The sequence below is a fragment of the Bombus fervidus genome, chromosome 16, assembly GCF_041682495.2.
Source record: "Bombus fervidus isolate BK054 chromosome 16, iyBomFerv1, whole genome shotgun sequence".
Taxonomy (NCBI): Eukaryota; Metazoa; Arthropoda; class Insecta; order Hymenoptera; family Apidae; genus Bombus; species Bombus fervidus.
In genome coordinates this window covers 3911940-3937809 of record NC_091532.1, presented here as the reverse complement: position 1 = coordinate 3937809, position 25870 = coordinate 3911940, and the positions used below count along the sequence as shown (strand labels likewise).

Below are 25870 nucleotides of genomic sequence, written 5' to 3'. Positions count from 1 at the left end.
AACATAACGTTCCTGAGAAACTTATATCGAATTATTTTTTAAACGCTCGCTTTCCGACATATTGTTCTTGGGCTATCATATGAGGTAAGAAAGATTGCAGATTACCATTTGTATCATGGTACACACGCATACCACGTACGTCGGAAGAATTAACGAAAAGTCGAAGAGAGAAAAACAGCCAGACTCTACCACTCAAGCTAACAATAAGTCAGTGTATATAACATACTTTTATTTTTAACTATAAAGTACACATATTCACAGTACTTCGCTTTTAAGAATGTTCTAAAATATTCTCATCGTTTTAATCGCTACTATCTTTCCAACAAGTTATTACGAATTCTCAACAGCTATTAATTATTTGTAGGAATGGTTAACGTTATATTACGTTCGCTTAAGAACTACATAGAACAGTTCGAAGAGAACGAGAAGACTATTGAAAGGGGCACATATGATACATAGAATATTCACAACCTGGCAAACCATCTTAAAGCTGGTACTTAATGGGTCGATCACGAAGTAACGCGTTAAAACGAAGCTGACACATTTTATTCTCACAGAAATTGTCACAGTGATCGATGATTTATCTGCATAGTTCTCGACGACTCTGCGTTCGTTCGAGTCTCTTGGAACGGAAACGTTGGAAGGAGAAGCCAGCGAACTTAGTCGTATTACATCTTTCGATTATCATTCTACAAATTCATACGAATAAATCGCATAAATCGTGCTCGATATTGCAACAGACGAGAAGAGAATCTCGCCTTACAAGGACGGTACACGATTTTTCGGACGGCCTGTGATTTCTCTTCCCAATCGAGAAAGGTTCCCAGGTTTCACGCAGGGAATACAATTTACGGTTTGCACGAAGAAAGAGCTAGTTAAAATTGACCTTTGCTTTTATTCCGTATGTCAGCTTTTACGATAAATCATACAACCATAAAGATGTCACGCGGTTTGATCAACGACTTAAATCGTGGGAGTGAGCTTCTTTCTTCTTTCTTCTCTTTTTCTTGTTTCTTTTCATTTGGAGAACATAGCATCCCCGACAAAGGGAAATATGATTTATACATCAGATATTAACAATATTTCTTTTTCAGTTCTGTTGGGGAACACGAGTATCACACGTGTTACATATTACTATTGCAAGATTTTCTCACTTATTAATTCATTGCAGTCTTAAGTTTTTAATCGAACGTAACGCATCGTACAACTATAGGAAAATTGATTTCATTCGAAGATGAAACCTTTTCGCGGTACAATCGGATACAAGCTGAAGAAGAAATGTATTTTTGAAAAAACTATTCTGCTGTAGAAGACTGCAGATGAATCAACGGATACACACTTTTTCAAATTTAACGCAACGTTTACCTAGCAGTTTCGTAACATCGGAAAAAGTGTATTCTGAATAGAGTTTGGACCATTTTCTCTCAAGCATTTTAACAACGAGACTACTGTGATGATAAAGTTGGCAGATTTGTATAATTGGTAAACAGTGTGTTACGATAAAATTGATACAATTATACGGCTGTATTTTTACATATACGGAAGCCCTCGCAAGCTGTGATATCTCGTTCGAGATAAAAGTTTGTTTAAATTCTTAACTACGACAATCTTCCCTGATGCTACTATTCTATAATACTATGATTGAGCCTAGAAGAACGTTTCAACTATCGATGCTTGCAACTATACCTCTTCTTATTTTTCACGTAACGCTACATAACGTTAATCGAACTTGGTCCATTGAACGTCAGATCGCTTCGTCTATCGCTCTCTTATAATACGTCCCTAAGTAACTCGTCCAGAGGGTCGCGCGATGTCTACTCAAACGTGTGTACCTCTACAGGTAGAAAGATGCCCCCGAAAAACACACTCATGATCGTACTCGTAACTAGTACGTTGTCATGATCAGAAAAAGAAACTGAGACTAGCCCTGAGATACAAATGTGTCAGTTTGCCAGTTAAGAGAGGAGCGAAGTAAGCGTCATCTGGAACAATAAGCTGGCAAGAGGAATGCGCGTCGCGTGAAAAGGAAAACGAATAAGGGAGAAACAAAAGTAAGGGATTCCAGGATACACGTAGAAAAACCGCAAAATAGCGAACGAAATCTACTGCTCTTGGGTCTGGGTAAGGATGCACAACAAAATAAACGCGCGTTATTAAAAACATCGGGTAGCACAAGAGAGAAGATCAAGCGAAAGTGGTCGATTAATCGTGCAGGCATTTTGGAAGAACAAGTGAAACAAAAAGGACAATAAGCGTTTATTCGAACTCTCCGTGGTCCCGGTTCTCTCGAGTTTTCATCTTCCTCAATTTCTAGACGTTCGCGTTTTTCAATGACTTTCAAATTGTTAAGCTTCCAAGTTCTCAGATTCTTGAACCTACTAACTTTCGAATTTTCCGATTTCACGTGCCAATTACAAACGTATCTTTTGTTAATTAGAATTCGAGTCGAGCGCATCGTTAAATTTCCAAGATAGAATTCCTCTTCGATCATGGAGAAACCGGCGCACGGAAAGTTAATCGACGCGAGGGCGATGACACTTATCAAAATTGTCTGTGACAGTAGTTTCGCATATCCATGTGATAATGGTCGATTTAATACTCGAGTTTAAATCTTATCGCACTATCCTTCTTTACATGGTATAAGTTTCAGAGAGTTCCAGCCTCACCGCTTTTAAGCTTCTACGTTTATATGTACACGGACATACTTGTGTGTGCATGCGTGTGTGTACATAATGTATATACGTACATATACAGTGTATATACATAAAATGAGAAACATATGACAAGAAAGGAAGAAACCACTTCGTCCTGTATTGTATATTCGTTGCCACGCGTGACAACTGTGGAGAATTACGCGTACGACGAGGAAGCAATAATAAGTTAATTCTACAGTCTGACCAAAAACAGTCAGTCACTTAAGGTCACTTTCTTAATTATAAATCATCGTACCCTTTCCTCCTCGCTAAACCTTTATCTCAATCATTTTTCAACGCTGTTACAAAGGGAGTTAGATAGTGTTTTCTATTCCGTACTAATAATATTCTAAGCTTTCAGATTTCTAGGTAATCCGTGTAATAGCGTTCTCCACTATTATAATGACGAACGTACAATAATGTAATAAAGGAAGCCTCGCAAATTCTAAAGTTTATGAAACAATAGAGATTATTCGATGGCCTTGAACGACTAATTGATTTCAGGCAGACCATAATAGTCTAAACACTAAAAGGTGAAGTACAACAGGTGTCGCAATACTATGAACGAGACGCTTGAAAAAAGAAAGAGAAAAGAAGAATAAACGGCGTACAAATTGAAACAAAAACGCGACGATAAAATGCCACGATTCACGTACTCTTTTATGATTCATGGAAGACTGCAAATAATTTTAACTAGAGATTCTCTATATGGTACAAGGCAAGCACAAAAATCGGTTTTTATGCTAGTTCCCTTCCTCTCTCTCCTTTGAGATTCGTGAGCTTTATTCGTAGTGTTAAACCTAGTAATACTTGCAAACATTATCGTGTAAAGTCACGTATAGGAAGAAAAACAGAGACGTCTTAATGATTATTGCTTTTCAACGATATTCTATTTACAAATCTTCATGAACCTCGAAGGATTAGTGTCCTAAATCTTGTTATGATTATTTGTTATTAATTGAATTTTGTCAAACAAGGGATTAATATTATGGTTGACTGCAGTTAGGTGAATAACTTTGCTTCTAAGAAATGAGAATTACCCAAAATTCATATACTTTGGAAGATACTTAAAATCTGATCAACTCCAAATTTCTCTTTCAATTGTTATTTGAGATACTTGTGTTCTTAAGAAGATAATATTAAAACCGCTACCTCACTCGTCGGATGACTTAATAATTAAAGATATTTTAGGTATTCTCTTATCGTATTATCGCCTATTTTAGAACAGAGCTCTGCTCCTTACAAATATACAAAATTCAACGATGGAATCTGATATTCGTGCTATTTAAACGAACGCGATTAAATGGAAGATATCGTCATTAAATTTCGCAAGTTTTTCAAGAAATGAAGATACATTTGGATAAAGAAGGATATGATAACTCAGCGTAATACGAAGAAAGATAGAGGGCAATCGTAATTTGCAAAAAGCAAAGCAAAGATAAAAAATGATAAAGTGTATGAGATCGCGATATTTAGGTGTATATTAAGAAATCAAACCGGAAGACGAAGAGGAAGAACTTGTGCTGGACCTGTACTGTAGGGGCCGAAAAAACAATGAATTCGAAAAATAAAAGGGAGAAAAGACGAAAGAAAACAGAAAGAAGATTTACATTTAACGACTACCACTAGTACATCGATTGAAAAATAAACAGGAAAAAAAGGAACGAAAGCTTCAGTACGCTAGAATTTCGTGTTTTTGCGCGAGAGAAACAAGTCACGATGGATCTAGGAATGAGCGATCGCTTTTCTTCTTCTTTAAATAAAAATCTATCTTGGAATTATAATACTGGACTCGTGAATTATAGTCGAAAAGCGAAGAACTTGTTTTAAAGCAGATACGACAGAAACTTCTTTCTTAGTAGATTTCGCTTAATGATTACTTAGGCCGAGTATCGTCATGGAGAAACATCGGAGGAACGTACATTTTTTTTATAGATTGTAATCGATTATGAAATCTTTCTAGAACTTCATTCATTGTTTTACTGGCGTTCGAAATAATTTTAAGAATGAAAATGCACGAAAGAATAGGAATGGACCAAGTAAAGTATTTCCACTGCTTCGAAGAACAGGTGAATACGTTGTTAGAGATTGTAAAATATCGTGTTCATTGTAGCTGTTCAAAGATCAATTTTCACCATCATAACTTACAACAAAACTTAATCCAAAGACAATTTATATTTATTATAAATAATTAAAATTGAGATTCTTTTATTTCAGAGAGACTAATCGAAAAGTGAACAGCTGCTGGATATTATTCAGTGGAATACAAAGGCGAAATTAAAGGGACGTTCCAGCGAAAAAGAAGCTCAATTTAAATTACAATGAATGAGACAGAGAGCTGTCGGTATACCATTCTACCTGAAATTGAAAGGGAAGTACGCGGGTATAGAGAAAAGATCGCCCATCCCTGAGCCAAAATATTGTCGTGATTAAAGAATTTCGCGAGTTTAAAAATCTAACTATCTAAATTGGACGTTGCTTGATGGTGTCTCGTTGCGAGCAGAAGGAAGATTTGGCAGAACAGGAGACACAGCAGGGCACCAAAAACATTCTACACGACAGTAGCAGAGCGGAACATCGCTTCTAACTCTTAGAATTATCTATCTCTCCATCGTTGGCCGTTAGGTGTGTTTTTCTCGTTTTCTTAGACTTACTTAACTAATGCTTTTTTAAACCGTGACAGTACTATTATTGTATAATTAATCAGACACTGGCATAATCAATTTCGTTATGCGTCAAGCTCATACTGTACAATTCCTTAACAAAATCCCTTCCTTATGTTTGTATCATACATTAATGTACAGATTGCAAAGAGGCAGCTACGTTTCTCAAAGTCTAATAAGATTTGAACGTTCGTAGCTGCGTCTGTTTGCGATATTTATATTACAAGGAGCTTCGACGCTAATTACATACAGTACCGAGAAACTACCAAAACTGGATTGACTAAGTAAGGAACCCCTAAGTCGTAGCTGAATGCTCTTCCATCGAGAGTTTACTGAAGAGTAAGTACCATTTCCATAATTCATACGATACTTTCTAATTTCCCCTGTTTTTCTACGTACCTTCTGCAATACAGCAAATACACGACGGAAGCTCTCAAACTCGTACAATCAATTTCAATAGCATCGGGCTTGTGTAGAAGCGAGATTAAATGCCAACGTCCGATTCGATGCAGACCAAAGGGTCAACGAAGGGAAGTCATCGATGTTCCACCAAACTATACCTGTCCCTCTATTTGCGTGTACAGATAATTTGTGTCTGTATGTACGTATACGTATATGTACCGGCAGTATCTAATCGCTAATTAATGATGAACCGGTTCGCGGAGACAAGTCGTTTTCATCATGTTTTAAGTGCACGTTGCGGCTCGTAATGACACAATTAATCGATCGCAGGTGAGTTAGCGTTAAGTAAGAACGTTACAACACAGATATATAGTGTATGCTATGTTGACTAGCGGGCTTCATAACGTGACCTTGGTCTTGTTCCTCCTGAACGTGAACAGCATCTTTCGGCGTCGTTTTTTCAACTCGTCGTTGTCCGTGGTCGAGTTCGAGTCCGTCGATAACGTCTCGTCGTCCACCGTTGACTGCTGTTGCGGCTCCTTCAGCGCTTTCCTGCTGCTGCTCGATGTGCTCGTCGTTGTCGTGGAATTGATGCTGGTGGTACTCGCGGTCGTCCCGGACGTCGGACCAAATTTTTGCTGCCCTGATCGATCTTGGCTCGACGAATCCAACGAATTCTCTGAATAAGACGACTTCGACAGGAATGACGAGGTAGTCTTGTCCTCGACGGCGGGAAGCATGCTCGTGTCTTGACTGTAGGAACGAACGATGTTGGGTTTCTCTTTACTGGATGCTCTGACGGGCTCGACGGGCCCATCGCCGACGGTGAAATGTACAACGTTATTCTCTGGTGGTGTATCCTTCCCGGTTTCACTGCTGGACGAGTCTGGAGGAACCGACGACTCCTTCCATATTAGGTTGTCTAGTGTACCTGTAGATTAAGATTGAACTTTGTTATGCTTTGTACGTTATCCGCCGTGGCTTTTCATTTTATGATAGTTCTTTTATTTCTGCAGGGGATTTTAGTACGAGTAACTGATACATTAGAATCACAGATTCTTGAAGATTATAAAAATTTGTTTGAAAATATGTAAGGTTTTAGGGATCTATTTGCTCGGTATTGGAATTGAGTTCATCAAAATTGATGGAGAATGGATGGGCTAGCCTGAAAGTGTAATTGAATCTTTAGTAAGACTGATTGGAAATTGGAATAGAATTAATTGTTATATGTATGAATAGATTAACGTTAATGTAAGTCAGGAACCAAAGAAACTGAGAAGATTTTCTTGGAAAAATGCGTTCCAATATCAGTTTCTTTGGTGCCTGAAGGATATTGATTTACTCGTACCATTGGTATTTCGATGAAGATATATTGAAATAACAGTAGATACTATTTTTATTCGGCCAATTGTAATTTTCATGCACTAATTAGTTAGAACTGCTTTCGGCAAACAGTGTCAGAGGTCAGTTCCATGCAGAATCCAGTTTGTGGAAGGAAGAAGAGAAACAAACAACACAATGGATGATACTCTTTTATATTCCACAGTAAATAATATAAATTTTGTCGCGATGCTTTACTGTCTCGCAAACATTAGTAGAATAACGAGGAAATCGTTATTTAAAAAGCGCAATGCATGAAAATTCAGGATCTATGCGATAAAATTTATGTTTGTTCCTAAGAAGACTCTTCCAATTCGCGTCACATCAATTCTGAGAAAACTTTACATGCTCCTCAGATGCCATACTTTACCAGAGAACGCAGCTTGGTCCCTTGTTCTAGCGAAAACAAAACACACAAAATCCTTCATAAATTTTTTTTTTTACAGACAATCGAACATTTTATGAATTTCTTGTTGAAAATTCTATTTTCATGGCGTTCCATATAAAAACGACGAAGTCAGAAGAATACAATAAATAGAGAAAAACGTCAATTCTTTATTGCTTCAACTGGGAAAGATATCTTTGTGTTCCTGTTTAAAGAAAATATTCTCTAATGACTTCTCTAGACTCGGTTATTTTAACAGCAATAATTCATAAATCTCATTGGTACATTTTTGGCGCATTTCAGTAGGTATGTATAGCATTTAAGACTTACAAACTACTAAGGAGTTAACATATTAAAGCATCTAACTTGAAACTTCGGTTTGCAGGTAACAAAGACAATCACATAAAGACTATTGTACAGATTGCGGTACAGCGTATTATTGTGGCGAATATGTAATTTTAATTCACTCGTGAGTCATACAATGTTAACTACATTATTTGAAAGACACAATAGACCAAAATAGAAAGACAAGATAGGAACTTGAAACATTCATAGAAACACGGCAAAATTTATACGAGTCCAGGAACGGATCATTTAATTTCAGGAACTAGCGTAGTTAACGTCGCTCAGCGAGAAGATTGAAATTAAAATTACATACTCGGTTAAGTAATTGGTCATCTTGAAACGTCTCATCGCAACTTAGATCATACAAACGAGGCTTGTGCACGTCGGTTTCTCGCAAGCTGCTTGATTTATTAATTACGACCTTTGAATCGCACACAATAAAATGTCAAGAGGGAGACATAACGTATGCATTGCAACAGTCAGACAAACAATGTACAAATCCTCCGCTTCTCTTTTCTTAATGTACAATAATGTACACGTTTGCCTATGTGCATTATATGCGGATACATATACGTATATAGCTCAATGCCGTTGATATGCTCGAGTTTATAATAGAAGGAAGGAAAGAGCCGTTTCGATTGTCGCGTCTTTCGCGTGAAATTAAACCGATTCGAGAATATATTTATTACGCGCCGTGGTGTAAATACGTGTATTGCACCTACGAGTTAAATCCTCGGACGTATATAGTCGCATCTAATTTTAATTGACTCTAATCTTAACCATGACGCGGATCTCCCAGGAAATAGAATTTATTTCTTGGCATCGTATTAGGAACCAGAAATCCTCGATCATTCGAGCTTTTCCTAATCCCTAGCCGCAGCCAAAGGTTTCCACGCTTAAGGCCACGCTACTCCCACCAATTGATATAACACAACGATCTCTGCGTTTATTCGTCAACTATTTACCTCTTTAATTTCTAAAGAGGTTCCAAGACGCCAATACTAGTAAAACATACACTCAAACAATTATCCAACTCTTAAAGAATACACTGTAACATACAATTACGCAATTACCCAAAATTTTAGAGAATGTTTACTCCAAGATTTCTGGTAATTGATTGCTTAATCATTAAGCGTACTCCACAAAAAGATCTGAAGACTTATAGGTACTACAATTTCAGGTATAATTATAGGTGTTCAGAAGTTGATATAAGTTCATTTTTTGCTACACGAAATATCTGTATAACGGACAGTCGGGTATGAAGAAAACAATTTTGCTCTTTCTTAGATCTTAAAGAGCTGAACAGAAACGAGAAATCAGACGAAGGAAGTAGCGACGCCACCTCGTGGTAAAGTGGTCTTGAACGACCGAAATCTTCCGCTCAGATTATAATACAGCATAGATATGATGTATTTAATCGTCGGTTATAGCTTCAGCTAGCGAGCGATAATCGCGACGGGAAAAAAATTTGAAATTGCACACGATACGTAAGAAGACAGCACTTCCAGCGATGTAAACACGATCGTCAAATTAAGATAGGATGCTGTGCTAGCCTTTAATTCGAACTATTAATACGAAGATTATTGTGCAACGCATTACTGCGGGACCTGGCAAAATTGAAACGTGCTCTTGGTAAAATAAGAAAACGGTCGATTCTCATAAAATAACCGGGAAATCAGAAATGAAAAATTTCTACTTTGGTTTAACGTTTTAATAGGATCAAGCGATATATTATATTTACGTATAGTGATATAATTGGTGATCGATCATCGGAACTTATTAAATAAAGTGATAATTAGATAGTTATCACGCTTGGCACTTGGTCGTCTTCGATATATTGCTATTAAATACGAAGGAACGAACTAGAAGGCTTATTATACTTGATCGAGCGTGGAATCGTTAGACTGCGGATATATACGCACGTATAGGAAATTTAAAGCTGCGAGAATATACAGAACATATGGAAATATACATAACATATATTTGGAGTGCTCGTTATGATATTTAGTAAGTGATTAGAATTTAAATGAGACTTTCGATACGACTTGTTAATTTTGTTCATAAATACATTCGCAGTCCAACGATCGTATGGCTTAGATAGACGAAGAATCGAAGTCGTAGTTGCGACACAAATTAACCTTTGCAAAATGACCATTAAGCGAATTAATCATTGCTGTCATTGAGTAGATGTTCCCTAGTTTCTCAAGGAAGAAACTTACATATTACACAGAATAGCGTCTCAAGAAATATATAAAATTCTTTCCTGAATTCTTTCAAAGTAAATTTAATATTTATTTTCTGACCTCTTCGATTTTCTTCATGGCTCAGAGTTTCATTGCCTTTATACTTGAATAAAAATTTCTTACGAGAAAAGAAAAAACTAAAAGATCTCTATTTTGTATGTGGAAGAAAAATGACATTATTTGTAAAAATATCACATGCTTCTGATGTTTTCACATACACATCTTTGTAAAGATTCTGGCCTCGTTCGTTCATTCGACACATCATGAAAATTTTTGTACAAAAATATGTCATGTTCTTTCATCAAATTGTTATCCTAACGTTTCATAATCTGTACGACCAGGTAGTTGTAAAAAAACAACTCCATATAATTGTACTGACAATACGCTGTTCTTTGAATTATACGTGTATGTATGTATGTGAGAATATGTGAGTGTGTGTGTTCGCGTGTGTATGTGTGCGTGTGTGTATGTGTAAACTTACGCGTTAACAATAAGTTAAGAAACTTGTCATTGTTTAAATAATTAACACGCCGTTATAACTTGACAAATCTCGATTAGGAAAGGGGAACATTCCAATTTTCAATCCTCCCTTTTCCTGCACACAAATCCTTTCATTAAAAATTTTTACCGGATTTCATTGAAAGATCTGCTGATGCTCTTTTAACGCTAATTGCATTGTCACATGTCAGAGATAATCAAATTTCGTTCGTAAGCATTTTTTTTTAGTACAATGTACTTTTAATTACGAACATATTATTCATGTCACACATTACTTGATAAAATGTATAAATAAATAATTTTTTACATTGATATGTAACTACTCGATAAATAACAATAACAATTTTTTCAACAGCTATGACTTTCTTAAACTTTAAGTAAGTCTCTATACAATGTGCAGGATCAATAATATGCATAAAAACGTGTTAAAAAGATTTGATTATGTAGCCTCTTTAATCTTTTTTGGAACCGTTAAGTATAGTTTCTTCCATCCCTAGAATCAAATGATAATACAACATAAACAAACAATAACCTAAGAGAAAGAAAGAATATCAAGAAATGTTGTATCTTATCACAAGAAGAGCAGCTAAAATTGTTAATTCAATAATTCAAACATATAAAAATATATAAACATGTGTACTTTCCTTGAACAAAGTTTCGTAAAACCGAGAATTAGTTTGAAGCACAAAAAATGATATAAGCAATAATAAACAATTTGAGCAAATTTTTCAACAAAAACAACGAGACAACAACATTTATAGCATAATTTAAACAACACTTTGTGTAAAAGACACAAGACAATAACGTAATCAAACTTCACAATGTACAAAAATATATTTTAAAAAAATATGACCATAAAAAAAGTAGCTAATGTTTTTAATGTTTTAATATAAAGCTTTTCTTAAACATAAATCTTTTATAAGATTTTTGTATTCTTCAAATATTTTTTAACATTTGTAGAAACATGACATTAGAACATCTTCGTAATGTGTGACATTAGCCATCTGCGTTCCTGGGACCAGTAACATCTTTCATAGAAATCATAGATGCACAAGTTCGTATTTACGGTTTGCAAAAACTGCTTTTTTGTATCAAAATGAATCTTAAGGCATCGCGTGAATTTTTTAAATTTATATTTTAGTAAAAATTTGATTTCAAAATCTTTGATAAGAAATTCTTACGAAGAATAACTTATCCGTAATTTCGTTACAAACTTCTTAAACAGTTAGCAAAGTAATCATGAAACATTCATACGTATTTAGAATTCAATTCGTATTAGAATACATATCGTAATTTAGTTTTCACGAGTACCTACGCTGGAAACCCGAAGGTTTGATTAAGAGAAATTAATGTCACAAAAAGAACCCAAACTACTACTATTAGGACGACAAAAAAGTTAGTAAATTATTGATCTCGAAGATATCGTCTACGTGCGTAAAAAAGAGAGAATAGAAGATATTTAGATATTGTAAGTATCATATCAAAGTTACAATAGTATTTACAAATTGAGCATTGTTACTATCAATCTAAATGCTCGTGGAAGTCCGTTTCCAGCTTACCTGCGGCACCACATGTTGAAGGCGAGTAGACTGAACTTGCTTCGTCGTCTAAGTCATCTTGACTACTGAGTCGACCTGTAAATATGAATCGCACAATTATTCGCGTTAATTTATCGTATCCAAATTTTGAAAATTGAAACTTTATAAGAATATCAATCATCAATTAAACCAAGGTTCACAAATAAAATACTGACAATTTTCATGTGTTTGTATTCACATTAAAATACAAAAATCATTTTTAAATTATTAAATATTTAAAAGCACTAATCTAAGCACTAATCACTAAACAATTTTGTATTGTCATAAACTTAAATACCTCTGAATCCAAGACCTCGACCGTTAGGAGTTCCTCTGTATAGAACAGTTTCTAAATAACTTAGACCATTATTATTGATTATATTAAAGCCGCATAGCAGCTCAATTTGCTTCCAACGATGTACTCTTTCTTGCAATTCTGCGGTGACTTCGTTTAGAGCAGTTCTTGCCTCAACTATACTTTTGTCAACTTCATCGATCGATTTTCCATGAGTTGAAACAAATGCTCCTACTAAACTCGATCGTTTTTTTCGTAATTTCTCACACTAAAAATAACATTACGTACAATTAAATAATAAATAATTGAATTGTAACGATATACAAAAATAATTTAATTGAGAAAAAATGTATCACTTACTGCTTCTCGTGCTTGTTGCAACTGTTTCTCTGCAGATATCTTTTTCTTGGTATATGCTTTATTTTCAATTTCGTGAGTTAATTGTAACCAATGTTGCAATCCAGAAGGAGGAGACCAACATCTATCTTCGAGTTCGCCCTCTGCACGTTGCAATTCAACTTTTAACATCTGTAAGTCCAAATTAATTACACTTTAAAGGAACCTAATCCTTAAATTTTAAATGTAAAAATTTATGGGATATTTACTTCGATTTCTGCCTTTAATTGAGAAACTTCGAGATCGGAGTAAGAAGCGTGCAATCCCACACTTTCGTCTTGTAAACGTTTCTCTAAGTTTTGTTTCTCAGTAGTTACACTTTCTTGTTCCATTCGTGCTCTCTCCAATTCTTTCTGTAAATCGTGAAACATAACATTAACAAAGATTTAATGCGTTGCTAAGACTTTAAGAAGAGTAAAACATACTTGCAAGTCCTCCAATGCCAATTCTGCTTTGTGTAAACTCTCCATGTCCTTCATCATTCTGTGGAGATGTTTCTGTGAATTTTTCTTCTGCTGATATGCATACCAACATCCGATAAGCGCTCCGAATAACAATGTTATTAATACCAAATCTTTGATGCCATGTCCAGTATCTATAACAAGATATTAAATAATTATGGTAAACCAGTCAAAAAATTTCTAGCAGAAGAATCATCTTTTAATAATTATTTACCCTTTGGTGGCCCAAAAAGAACTACATCCATAGCTTTTAAGGCAATCTTTTGTTTATGAATGGGATCCTTGATTCCTAACACATTACTTAGGTATTGCATATTGTTCACAGCCAATCTATACATAAAATAATAAATATTTTGTTATTAAAACAATTGTTATAGTATCAAGATGATGTACTGTATAAAGAAAGTGACCTTGGAAGTGTAGCACCAGTTACACGGTGTTGTATAAAAGTAGGAACATATTGTGGAAGATCTACATTAGAAGCCAACCATTCTGATGTTTGTTCTATAGTCCAATTATGAACCTATAAAGAAATTATTAATATAGTAAGATATCAAAAAAAAAAAACATAAAAATTATTTAAAGAAACAATTATATTTTAGACAATACCTCTGACCTTAGCCAGGCTTCCCAAAGTTCTCGAACACTAATATGCATATCATCATTATGATGGAAAGCCCTCTGTCTCCTTTCATACCCAGCTTCATATTGTAACTCTTCTCTTAAAAACTAAAAGGAATACAAATTGCTTTTTATATCTCATAGTGTAGAAGGAATTATAAGTAAAAATTTATTTACATCATCTGACTCTGAAAGATCCACATTTCCATTGGCATCATCATCTAGTTGACTATGGAGTGATTTGATAGCTTCTAAACCTAGTCGATCATGAGAAGCCAGTGTAAGACAAGCTAGGTCATCGTTACAAGTATCGGAACCTGTAATAAATTAAACAGCCTACGTTTGATTGTATGTGTTTATGATTACATGTAGTTTGTTTACAGGTGCCTTTTTTCTTTAGGGCTATGATTATCCTGTTAACCACGTGTAAGAAGCTTTTTGTCCAATTATTATTAATGTAGAAATGTCAATTAGAAAGAATTATCTTGTTAATAGACATAGAATAAGTTTACAATAACAGTTCATTACTATTGAGTCAAGACTAATCTTTGTATGATTAGATCATAAGTGAAATTTATCATTTGCAATATGAGCTTTTATCATAAACACATTTGTATCTCTTTTACAGCCAATAACAAAATCATTAAATTAAAGAAGAAGGCCTATTTTTTAAAGTAAGCTTTGTAAATGTAAATACCTTTAAATAAAATGATATGACAAACAAAACCTATTTTCTTTTTTTTTCTAAAATTAAATATTAGTCATGCATATACATGCTGCCTATTTACACATACATACAAAAGATTAAAACAAAATATTAATGAAACAAAACAATAAATAATGATATAATGATATAAACTAATGGTTTAATTTCAAAGCAATTTGGAGTATCTTATAACTAATCATTAATTAACCCTCCAATTATCATAGCTCAGATTGCAATGCAATATAAGATATTTTTAATTTCTATGTTCATTAATAAACAATAGCAGAAAAAAAAGAAGAAGAACAGATCTCAAAAATATATTTTGAAATACATGTAAAAAATATTACTTTTGATTTCATAATAAAAAAATGGACATGATAATACAAATAGCAGTATATTACATCAGTATGTAATTTCAAATACATATAAAACCTCAAATATCAGAAAAATATTACTAAACACTACATGGACCACATATAAAATGTAAACTGTACACATAATCCTTCTTGACATTATAAAGACAAGATTATGCAAGAAAGCAATTATACAACTAACAATATTATGACTGAACATATTAAAATAAATATTAAACTTGTCACCAGAATGCAACGGCAACTATAAGCTGTCAATGCATTTACAGTGACTCATAAAATATCTTGTAGCTTCTATATATATTTTCAGATTTATTTCAAACTTTACCAGTATAATCATGATAGTCTGACCACATTGCTAATGGAATCTTTAAGTGTTTCAGTATAATAGCACATATAATATATTCATAAAAAATTTCTACAAATATTTGAATACTTTTGTGAGCTACTATATGTTACAGAATAAATGAAGGATATTTTTCATGGGCTATGCATATTGGAGGGTTCAGACAAGAAGAAAAAAACAGATAGCGGATTTTTATGGACGTAATTAAAGAAATAAACGTTAAATAGGGATTTATATTATCCATTAAAAATTATAACGAATATTTCACTGTAGATATACCATACATTTTTGTATATTACACACATTATGTGCATTTTTGCATTTTCAAGTGTTTCATGAATGTATAAAAATCCGCAGTCTAGTTTAAATAATAGAAATAAAACTTACCAGCTTCGTGAGCCACGGCTTGCGCTAATCCATCGGTAAGTGTCGCGGAGAATGCCGTGACTTTGGAATGTGAGCTTCCAGTTGAACCAGATTGAAAGTTCGAGCTCGTGTCGAGTGCCCCGCCGCTGGCATCTACCGTGTTCCAACACCAATACGACAAATGCAGTCCAAATAGTACAATCACATTGGTTATCACGGATGATCGCATTTTAAGGTTAGATACACCTTGTCACTGACACCTCGCGCCACCCTTGCGCAGTTGCTACGAGTCAAATTAAAAACCGTGTAGCTCTTGGCTCGTTGTCACCTTTGACGTAGACCCGCAATAGTGAATATAACCAAGGTTACAGTTATCAAAACCGGGATAGCGATGGAATTTGTCGAGTGCATAACACGCGTGACCGATTATGATGTTACAATGAGCTTAGTAACCAAGTGATACACTGTCGTTATTCGCCCCATCAAGGCGTCGGTCAACGTCCGAGATCTCTTTAAAATGAATCGATTGATTTATTAATTAAGTACACTACGCTCCTCTGCTCTGTGCCTCGGGTTTTCCTATCAAGGCCACCGTCCACGAACAACATCATGGAAAATCGTTCATTTAGATTGGACACAGCAATGCACTTTTCTGCACGCAAAAAACTGAAAAATTCAATTGGTCCCGTGTGTGGTTATTCGTGTGATTTTATTGGTCAGACGTTGCACTTATGTTGCGAATTATTCCCAGCGCCAGCGCAGCGCGAAAATCATTTCTAAAATGTCTTTGACCAAAACGAGATGATTTAACGATATTAATGGGTGTTCCAATCTCGATTTCGAATATTTTCGTAGCGACTCGATATTTTTTTAATATTGTCGAAATTCGAATTTCATCGAATAAATGATTTGATATTTCAAATACTTGAGTCTTGATAAGTCTTGTGAATCTCGATAGGATTCGTAATCTTCATAAAAGAATGAATATCTTATATGTCATACTTTATATCTTATATGTTATATATTATATATTTTATATATATTATGTTTTAGATCTTAGATTGACTGTCAAATCTTTTAAAAGTTTTAAGTACCGAATCATGTTTAAAGCAATTCAAATTTTTCACTACATACAAATATGTAAGTACTTACATATTGTCAATCCATGACAAGACAAATTTTTCGAAGTTCTCCTGACACGAGTTGTTTAATTATTTTAATTAAATATAATTCTCTCGATGATTTTACTATATATATCTTTATAACAATGTAGTTAAATATTTCTTAATTTTTATATGTTAAGTGCATTAGATTTAAATATCCAATTTACTCGAAAACTTGCTTAGAATTGTATAATTTGGAAGCAAGCACAGTGTGTGCATCTATCGTGTTTGTTGAGCTAAATATCGTTAGATTTTCATAATTACGTAATTTTTTCAATTACATTACGTTTATGTTTACAGAAAAATTAAATCCTTCTTAATCACATTAATCAGCGTCGAAAAAGCTCGTGTTTACGTTCGAGCGTAAGTACGAAGGTAATTACGTTTTAACGTGATTTAAACACATTAATAAATCACCATTACGTTTGTTTCTCGATAGCCTAATTATGTTAAAACACAATTTTTATAGGATTTCTCGACTGAGTTATGATATTAACATTATAAATCGTAACGGAAATATTTTTGTCCGTAAATCTACTTAGATTTACCGAAGTGCTACCTGTTCTAATGAGTTGTAAAATTCGTACTATCTAAGCGCCTCGAAACTGGTTAAGGTTGCTACCTAAAATTTGTTTCGTGAGGACGTTAAAATGGAAAATAACGCGAAAAATGAAGATTGTGAAATTCAGGGGATTAATATAGTGAGCAAGAAAGAAGAAAGTTCATCCCAAAATGTACAAAATTCTTCAGACACAAAAGTTTCCATGGATTCTAAGAATACTCAAGTTCGTGTCGTCCGAGGAACAAAAAAGATAAAATTAGACGTTGGTGATAGTAATAACTTGGAAAAAAAAGGTTCATATTTGTATAATTAATTGATTATATACATATAGTAATCAAAAGAAATATTAACAGCTGTATAACTTCTTAATTAAACTCCAGTATGTTATATAGTTACAAAGATTTGTTTGTAATTTAATAGATTCCAAGGATGAAGAAAACAATACAGAGGTGAAAGTAAAATCTTTGAAAAGATCTTGCGAATTATGGTCCATGGAGGATAAAAATACCTTTTTCAAAGCTTTAAACGAGTATGGAAAAGACTTTGATGCTTTACAAAGTTATTTCTTGAGTCAAGGAAAAAAAAAAGGTTTACCAGATGTTGTAATAAAAAATAAGGAACAGATTAGGCATTTTTATTACAGAACTTGGCTAAAAATATCGAAGCACCTAAAATTTTCAGAAGGTAATTGTTTAATGTACTTTTACATTTTAGTTTTTATTTTAATACTATAATTGTTTCATTGCACAGATGTAAAAAAAACTTCGCAGGAATTGTATGGATTAATTAATTATGGTGAACTTAGAAGAAAGTTACCACGAATATATGAAAAGGTACAGTTGAAATTAAATGAGTTGGTTTATTGGGGTTCAACACAAGTCAGACTTAGAGGAAGAACTATGAGAATTAAAACACCTATATGTAGAGCACTGAGAAAACTGAATCAACTAGAAGGTATACTTAATCAATAAAATGTAAAATATAGTTCATGGAATTTCATAATACTTCATATAACAATTATAATATTTCTATAGATTGGCAAGAAGAAATTAAACTTCCCCCTAGGATAACAATAGAATTAAGACCCCGTAATAATATGGCATGGTGGCAAGTGCAAGCATCTTCGATGAATCCAAGAGTACGCACTCTATTGCCTATACAGAGACGTTTGTCTAGTTTATTAATATTTCTGCAACAAAGATGGAGACCTGCAAAGTATAACACAGTATCCTTACTTCAAAATAGATTACCAATATTAATGTATCTTGTTTTGTATCGAATAAGAAAAAGATAATTGAGAAAATTCCTATACATTTAATGTAGTTCCCCAATTTAGAAAATGCAGTTGCTAATGAAATGAAAGATAATCGGTTATTACGAGTAGCACCACCTGAAGGGAGCAAAATTGCCTTGCCAATGGTGAACCTTGGAGAGTATCTAACCAGCAACAGTGTCAGTTTAAATTCTTATGAAAAACGTCTAGGATTGAAAAGTTCCAGAATGGACCTATTAGGCTCAGAACAATATATAAAAGGAGTTGGAAAGAAAGGAATTAAAAAAAACAAAGTAGACAAAAAATGCATGAGCCGTACAGAGGATAACTGTACCATGCCAGACAATAATAGTGATATAGATGCAATAGAATCTAGCAGTAATGTTGCAGAAAGACCGTCGACTGTTAGTAACACTGAAAAAACTAATCCAGAGCAAAAAACAGAATTTAACAGATTTCCGGGAAGGGAAACTATTGAAAGAATTCGGAAGGGATGGAACATCGAGGAAGCAAACACCATTACTGTGGGGGACCTCTTTTTAATGGTACACGTGTTAACTTTTATCCGAGTTAACTTTGAATAAAAGTTGAAAACTTCGAGTTGTCCTACATTTTTTAAATTTTTCAGTTTGGTCGCGAATCGAAAGTTACGCTGGAATATTGGTGGGACTGGAATCATCGGGAACAACACGTTGGAGAATCTACATCAACAACTTTGCGCGATGATAATTTGTGTCTTACCTTGCAAAAGCTATTATCTATAGCAAAACATAGTTATGGCACGAGTAAAGTATATGATAATACTTCTGGAAGTAATGAAACTGTGATTTCTTCTCGAATACTTTCGACGAAAGCATCGACCTTTAAAAGACCTTTAATTCCACAAACTTATCAAAAGATTGGAACACCAGATGCTTTCAAAACGCAGTTAGATGTTCGTTATCGTTTCAAATTCAATATTTCTTTAAGGAATTCAAAAACATTTATTATAAAAATGTGATTTTGTTTTTTCAAATGCAGAAGTTTACAACACGTTTTAGTAAACGAGGTAGAACCGTGCGGCAAAAAAGTCTTATTGTACAAAGAGTATTGCCAATAGTATCTACTGCAAGCAATGCACCAGAAGATGTAACTTCTAATAATCAAGAAGCAAATAAAATAAATGACCCTCCTATAAATAATGATGATCAACAAAATGATAAATCGCCATCCATAATTATAAATGTACCACAGGAGAAAAATTTTTTGGATGAACTTGAAGCGGCAAGAGTTCCGAAACCTACGAATTCCATTATAACAAGCGCAACGCAAATACTTAAAGAGGGAGAACATCAATGGTTGAATAGTGAGGTAAATTTCTAAGGTTGATTTCTAGAATTTTAAGCAAGAAATATTTTTTTTTTACTAATATTGAAATTAAATTACAGGTAGCAGATTTTTCATTAAGTAGCTTCCTAGGTCAATTAGAGTCCCCCATGAAAATCTCACAGAGAAGTCAAAATGAAAACAATATAGAAGATAATCGGCCATCGTCCGATGTAAGTATATATGATAAAACTTAAAAAAGATTGATCTATTAATATTTTAATCTATATTAAGAATGTATTACAGGTCGTTTCACATATGCAATGCTTGATGGGAGAGAGTAGTGTTGATTATATGGCGAAATTTGCAAACCTTGCATCACAGATAGCATCGGACGATAACAAAAAATAAAAGTATAAATAATTGACTAGTTTTGTACGAATTTTCATATGAGCAACTATCTAAAATCACGTAAATGTGATGATACATGTTTTGTAATGGGAGCATGTAATGATATGTAGACTGATTAATTTAATCTCTTTGATATTGGCTTTTACAGTCGACTGTTATAATAATACTAATACTAATAATAATAATAACGAAAATAATAATATATAGAAAATAAAGTAATTCATATACATATACAAGCTTCCTGTATGATTTCACTTTTGTATGATTAGCAATTTATAAAGTATGTATTATATATATTATTTAACACTTTGTTTAGCATAAAATGCTTAGGCATATCTATTCTGAATATTCATTAATTTTTTATTATATTTTTTTCTAAGATACAGGATGCAAAATTAATTTATATAGCAAGTTCAAGTTCTTAATCTTGCATCAATAATTCATGAATGTTCATAAATATTTCATCCTACGTTTGATGCTAAAGGTTTATTGAAAACTGCACAAATGCGGGAGGAATACGTTTATAGGTGATATTTAGTATCCTTATTTAACCCACAAAGATGACGCGGCATCTGTTTATGGAATCATTTAGGCTAGTTCTCGTGTATGACTATCACTATTGCGTTGCAATCTCATGTAACTAATTAAGTATGTTGAAAGAAAAAAAACAAATCCCCGTTTGTAACTTCCTTAACTGAAAGAAGTAAGAAAATCCAGGTATATATAAACTCCTCCTATTTTTCTCGTACCATAAGTTCCACTAATTAAGCATATATAGAATGTGAGAAAGATGAATGTACTTACATACTATTGGAATTTGTTTAACACCGCCTATTATTATGAACGGACAGCGTTAACCTTATACAGATTTTCCATTATTAGAAGTACTTTGAAATACTTAAAAATTTTTTAAATATAAATTTCCTTAACGAAAATAATATCCGCGAGTACTTACAACTTGCATTACAGAACTGTGATCAAACACTGTCTAAGCTTATGACTTAACAATGGAAAAAGAATCTTTATCTGATGATGATGTAGGAAATAACGGTCATTATAATACTACTACAATCATTGTGATATTCTGAAATATGTACGAAAACGCTCATCATCTGTATATTTGAATACTAAAATTTTAATTAAAGGTCCAATAGAGTATAGATCTATTATGATCGTTCATTAAAGTAATTTTAAATTAAATTGAGCATGCTTGAAAATATTGCAAATATACGCCTAGGACATGATGGGAACGATAATGAGCCGAACACCCCGAGGAGACACATATTCTTGGAAACGAAGCCTATAGTCTTTTCGACGGCGTATTGCGAAACAGACATTGTGAATGATTCATAGTGCCCGCGTCCACGTGATCTTATGCGCACGCACCTATCAAGTATTTGTTATTTGCAGATGTGATTTTCCCTGGACGTAAGCACCTTCTTTGGGTGAACTGAACTGGTTTCACTCATCTTATCGATCACAGAAGAATAAATCGTTAACGATCTATTTTTTCTTTGCAGAAAAAAATGTAACATATAATTACACATAAAAATTTATACACAAATAATATTTGTTATCTTTTCCTTTAAAGTCATAAACATAATTATATGAATGATTGGTATTGATAAACTTTAATTTTAAAAACGAGTTTAACCCAACTGAATTTCCTATTAATTTTTCTTTCTTCTAATCGTACAATATACGACAACATGCGTAGTATTTTTTATTTTGGAACTTGCACGTAATCAATGACGTTAGTTAAGTACTTCTGATTTTTATCGACGTTAAAAAATTATGAACCTGTTTGACAGTCCGGAATGACCTTTCCCGTTTCAAAACACATTCAATTACGCAGAAGTACGAGTTATTACGCTCTACAGATTAAAAAGTTTACTATAAGACGTGAAAAAAAAAGAAAGAGAAACGATCATGTTTGGCTTTCATTCTTCTTTGTCTTTTTCATTGCGTACATTTATGTCTATTGAATGACTGTAATTGTCATTGATATATGTTTTGTTTACTAAACGTAGCATTTGTTTAAGCCAATTTGCATTTTTATATCAAGTACAGATAATTATAAATATACATATTCAACATCATTTATATTCAACGTCGAATAATGCATAAAGTTCATGTATTTTCTCATAAAATTTCTTTTCGTGGCAAAAACTTTGGAAAATCTTTTTATTCGTAATAATTGATCATATTAAGACGTTTGTATTTTTACAATTCTGAATAGATATAATATATCAATATACATAAATATATTATTTAACGTTGGACTGCTTGGTGCATTTTTCGTATAATGATAACAAAAATTTTATATTTACAGGGCAGTGAGTATTTTCATTGAATTTGACATCTTAATACCTTCAAAAGATATTAATTTAACAGGACGTGAACTTTCGATAGTGTTCACATGTCGATGCTATTAAATATTTCCCAGTTATGATCGTATGTATTGTACGTGACTTGAAATTTGCATACAACTACTTTATTCAAACAAGTAGATTATTTCTTTTTCGACATCCAATCATTTCTGATCCCGATATTCCGATAAATGGATGAAAATGAAGAGGACGGCAGAATTTTTGCGTTTGCCAATTAAGGATAACCATTAACGTGTAAGATAATCACTTATAATTTCATTTTGTGATTTTATATAAACGCTGTGCGATGCATTACAATCTTCAATGAATCTTGCGCAAAAGCTAATCGCATAGAATTTCTACATATCTAATGAGATTGCATCAAAGTATAAAAACAACAATCAATTTTATTTTAATAAATAATCCTACTTTTAAAAGACTTCGTTCAAACGATTTCAATGACGTCTAATACAATCTCATTCGACAATAAACGAAGGGGCAAAAGAACTTTGAAATATCTGAAAATCTTCCGTTTATAAAGAAATGATTATTTATGTTATACTTACGTGTCATGGACTTCTTCGTAATATAATAATTAAAAAATAATTGTAAAATTTTAAAATATTCAAACTTTGTGAGTGATCTTACATCACATTTCTAAAAGTAACAAAGATTATCAAAGGATTACTGGGACACCTTATAGGTCTTCCTGATGTTAATCAACATCTATCTGGATAGCGGAGCAAACCGAGATACACAAAAACCGTAACCTAGTAAATGTGATCAGGGATGCCTTAAGCTGGACAACCAACGAAACGACCATTTCTTTTATTTCAGCAACAACTGCAAAGTAAGTATATACGTGTGTAGTATAAGTATATACCAACATCGACAAGATCGCAGTTTAACAAAATTATTAGAATTTAAAGAAGGACTTTACCAAGTAATACAAAGGATGGGGATCTCTGAGACCTTAGAAATTATATTCAGTTTTTCCTCAAGAAAATTCCATTTGTTATTCCGATTGAGTCTTTATCACAATTCTTATGATAGGTCAGTGATTCATCTTACGAGTACTATAGGCTATATTCAAGCTAAAAAACAAAGTGACTCGTAATTGGAAGAACAAGTTCGGAAGTTACGGAGGAATTTTTCAACTCTTCGGTATAAAAAATGAAAGAACGATTAAAGTGAACCACAGATATGTAATCCTTACATTTTTCGTCTAAATTTATGAAATAGACTGATTAAAATACCACAACTTCCTTAATTAACATCAGAACCAAAATAATCTTTGTTCTTTATCATTGTTGCCTTTTTCCTTCTTCGTTTACTTTATTCGTTGATTTTTCAATTTCTCTACAGGAAACAGAATGTTTCGAAAGAGCCGATATAAAATCAAAGCTCGGCGAGTTTGCGCGATCACAGTTCCTCGAATCAGTTATTAGTAATCCCCAGGAGTTTCACGGATTGCGGTTATGATAAAAAGCGCGTTCTTCCCAGTGTAGAGACGTAATTGAAAGGAAAAGAAAAAAAGAAGGCGCATGAGAGAAAAAAGGAGAGAAAAGTACATCGTAAAATAAAATGAAGTCCATGGTAGTACCGACATGTTTACACTCCGATGTCGAGACATCGTGGCGTACTATAAATAAACGAGTCCATAGGCGCCGCCAATGTGAGAAGCTTTTTCGAATATTGCATTTTGTCTGGACGAATGCGATGGAAACATTATATGTATACAGGGCAGAACGTACGAATTGAGCACATTAGTGGATCCATTGAAAATATTTCTGAACTGTACAGTACATGATACATACAAAGTTTAAGAATATAATTTCTGCATTATTGACAATCTATTTACCTCTACTATATGTAAACGTATTCCAACATTCCAGGAAAATTTGGTATACGTGCACATTATTGCAGAGTATCATTTTCTTTTTTTCTCACACTGGTTCTAGCCAGTCAATCTATTGAGAATTATGCGACGAACAACTTGTGTCTATTAATAACGCTGTAAGAGAGAAAAAAAATGGAATCTTCGTAGAGATCTTCAAACGCCTCAATGTCACGGGAATACCGACGAAGTCTCGTCGTACAGACGAATTTCTGTTCCTGGTTATTTCGTAACTGTTTCGTACGTTGAATCGTTGCTGATTTGCAATAAATGTTTTTTTTTTTTTTTTAAAGATACTTCCAGGAAAAAATCGAAGCTCGATAGCGATTTCCATTTTATGGAAATTAGATTAACCGCAAAACTCTGGCTTCGCGCAACAGCATAGATCGACTGGAAATATTTGAAGACACGATTATTAATATAATGATATCTGTAAATACAGCATATAAGTCGCATATATTTTTATAAAAGATTGGAGAGAGTGAGAGTGATTTATAAGATAATTAAAGCAGTCAAATTTAAATATTTCATGAAATTAAAATCTGTTTAACTAAGTAGGTTAATTATATGCTTCTATAACTACGTATTATTCACCAGAAAAATTTACCTTACTGACCCAAATTAGTATTATTATAAATCATTACATTAAATCATTGAATATTTATATTCGATAACTCTTTCATGCGTTGTTTAGTTAATGAAAGTATAAAGTATATTTAAGATATTTGTACACAGACATACACACTTAATTACATTCGATCATTTCTTATCTGTTATTTGTTTTTGCGGAATCATTTTATATACAACCGATTGGACGTACAACCTTTTAACCTTAAAAAAGATTGATATCGATTGGTTGATTTAGTAATTTGAACTACGAAAACTCAAATCTTCGCAACACGTGTTCCTACTTGGCGGCAAGCAACCTATGTATTTGTTTGGAAAAAACGTATTTTAAACGCCACATATGAATTTTTCATAAGATATATTTGCCCAAATATATATTAGAAAACTCTCTTTTTATATAAACCGGGGGATCTATTTTACATGTCAGAATTTTAAATAGTACACTGTAACCCCTTATGATGCAACCCTCTTCTCTCCTACTAAAAGCAAGATTTGTATTTTGTGTTTAAATGCTT

The 25870-nt window shown here is 33.3% G+C and overlaps 2 protein-coding genes across 10 annotated transcripts; one reads left to right on the top strand and one right to left on the bottom strand.

Moving 5' to 3' along the window:
* Positions 1-2995: 2995 nt before the first annotated feature.
* Stim (stromal interaction molecule) lies at positions 2996-16367 on the bottom strand. Of its 5 annotated transcripts, XR_011801992.1 has the most exons (12): positions 15770-16348; positions 14137-14276; positions 13948-14067; positions 13749-13861; positions 13553-13668; positions 13303-13472; positions 13087-13230; positions 12842-13009; positions 12485-12749; positions 12169-12243; positions 8182-11102; positions 7278-7534 (listed from the first exon to the last, which is right to left on the bottom strand). XR_011801992.1 is itself a non-coding variant. In XM_072019083.1 (11 exons), exons 1-11 carry the CDS (start codon positions 15975-15977, stop codon positions 6157-6159), a joined length of 1992 nt encoding a protein of 663 aa, XP_071875184.1. In that variant the 5' UTR covers positions 15978-16367; the 3' UTR covers positions 2996-6156. The 5 variants fall into 5 exon arrangements, 4 of the variants coding, with proteins under 4 accessions (XP_071875184.1, XP_071875183.1, XP_071875185.1 ...); XM_072019083.1 differs by lacking the exons at positions 7278-7534; positions 8182-11102 and adding an exon at positions 2996-6689 and having other exon boundaries at positions 14137-14216; positions 15770-16367; XM_072019082.1 differs by lacking the exons at positions 7278-7534; positions 8182-11102 and adding an exon at positions 2996-6689 and having other exon boundaries at positions 15770-15977.
* A 344-nt stretch (positions 16368-16711) lies between these two features.
* On the top strand, positions 16712-22075 carry Crm (cramped chromatin regulator). Of its 5 annotated transcripts, none has more exons than XM_072019081.1 (12): positions 16712-16888; positions 17212-17274; positions 17381-17766; positions 17894-18157; positions 18224-18427; positions 18508-18698; positions 18797-19291; positions 19375-19680; positions 19767-20096; positions 20174-20284; positions 20358-21179; positions 21873-22075. In XM_072019081.1, the coding sequence occupies exons 3-11, from the start codon at positions 17562-17564 to the stop codon at positions 20460-20462; spliced, it is 2211 nt and encodes a 736-aa protein (XP_071875182.1). In that variant the 5' UTR covers positions 16712-16888; positions 17212-17274; positions 17381-17561; the 3' UTR covers positions 20463-21179; positions 21873-22075. The 5 variants fall into 5 exon arrangements, with proteins under 5 accessions (XP_071875182.1, XP_071875177.1, XP_071875179.1 ...); XM_072019076.1 differs by having other exon boundaries at positions 20346-21179; XM_072019078.1 differs by having other exon boundaries at positions 20346-21179; positions 21432-22075.
* The last annotated feature ends 3795 nt before the right edge of the window (positions 22076-25870 follow it).

Bases quoted from the DNA above. Each gene is read 5' to 3' on its own strand.
- Stim (XM_072019082.1), bottom strand. From the start codon at position 15,977: ATGCGATCATCCGTGATAACCAATGTGATTGTACTATTTGGACTGCAT. The intron at 14,068-14,136 runs GTAAATAAATTT...TATTCCTTTTAG, and splicing joins ATCTTTCAGAGTCAGATGAT to TTTTTAAGAGAAGAGTTACA. The intron at 12,244-12,484 runs GTATTTAAGTTT...TCATATTTACAG, and splicing joins TCGAGGTCTTGGATTCAGAG to GTCGACTCAGTAGTCAAGAT.
- Crm (XM_072019076.1), top strand. From the start codon at position 17,562: ATGGAAAATAACGCGAAAAATGAAGATTGTGAAATTCAGGGGATTAAT. The intron at 19,292-19,374 runs GTACACGTGTTA...TAAATTTTTCAG, and splicing joins TGGGGGACCTCTTTTTAATG to TTTGGTCGCGAATCGAAAGT. The intron at 20,285-20,345 runs GTAAGTATATAT...ATCTATATTAAG, and splicing joins ATAATCGGCCATCGTCCGAT to AATGTATTACAGGTCGTTTC.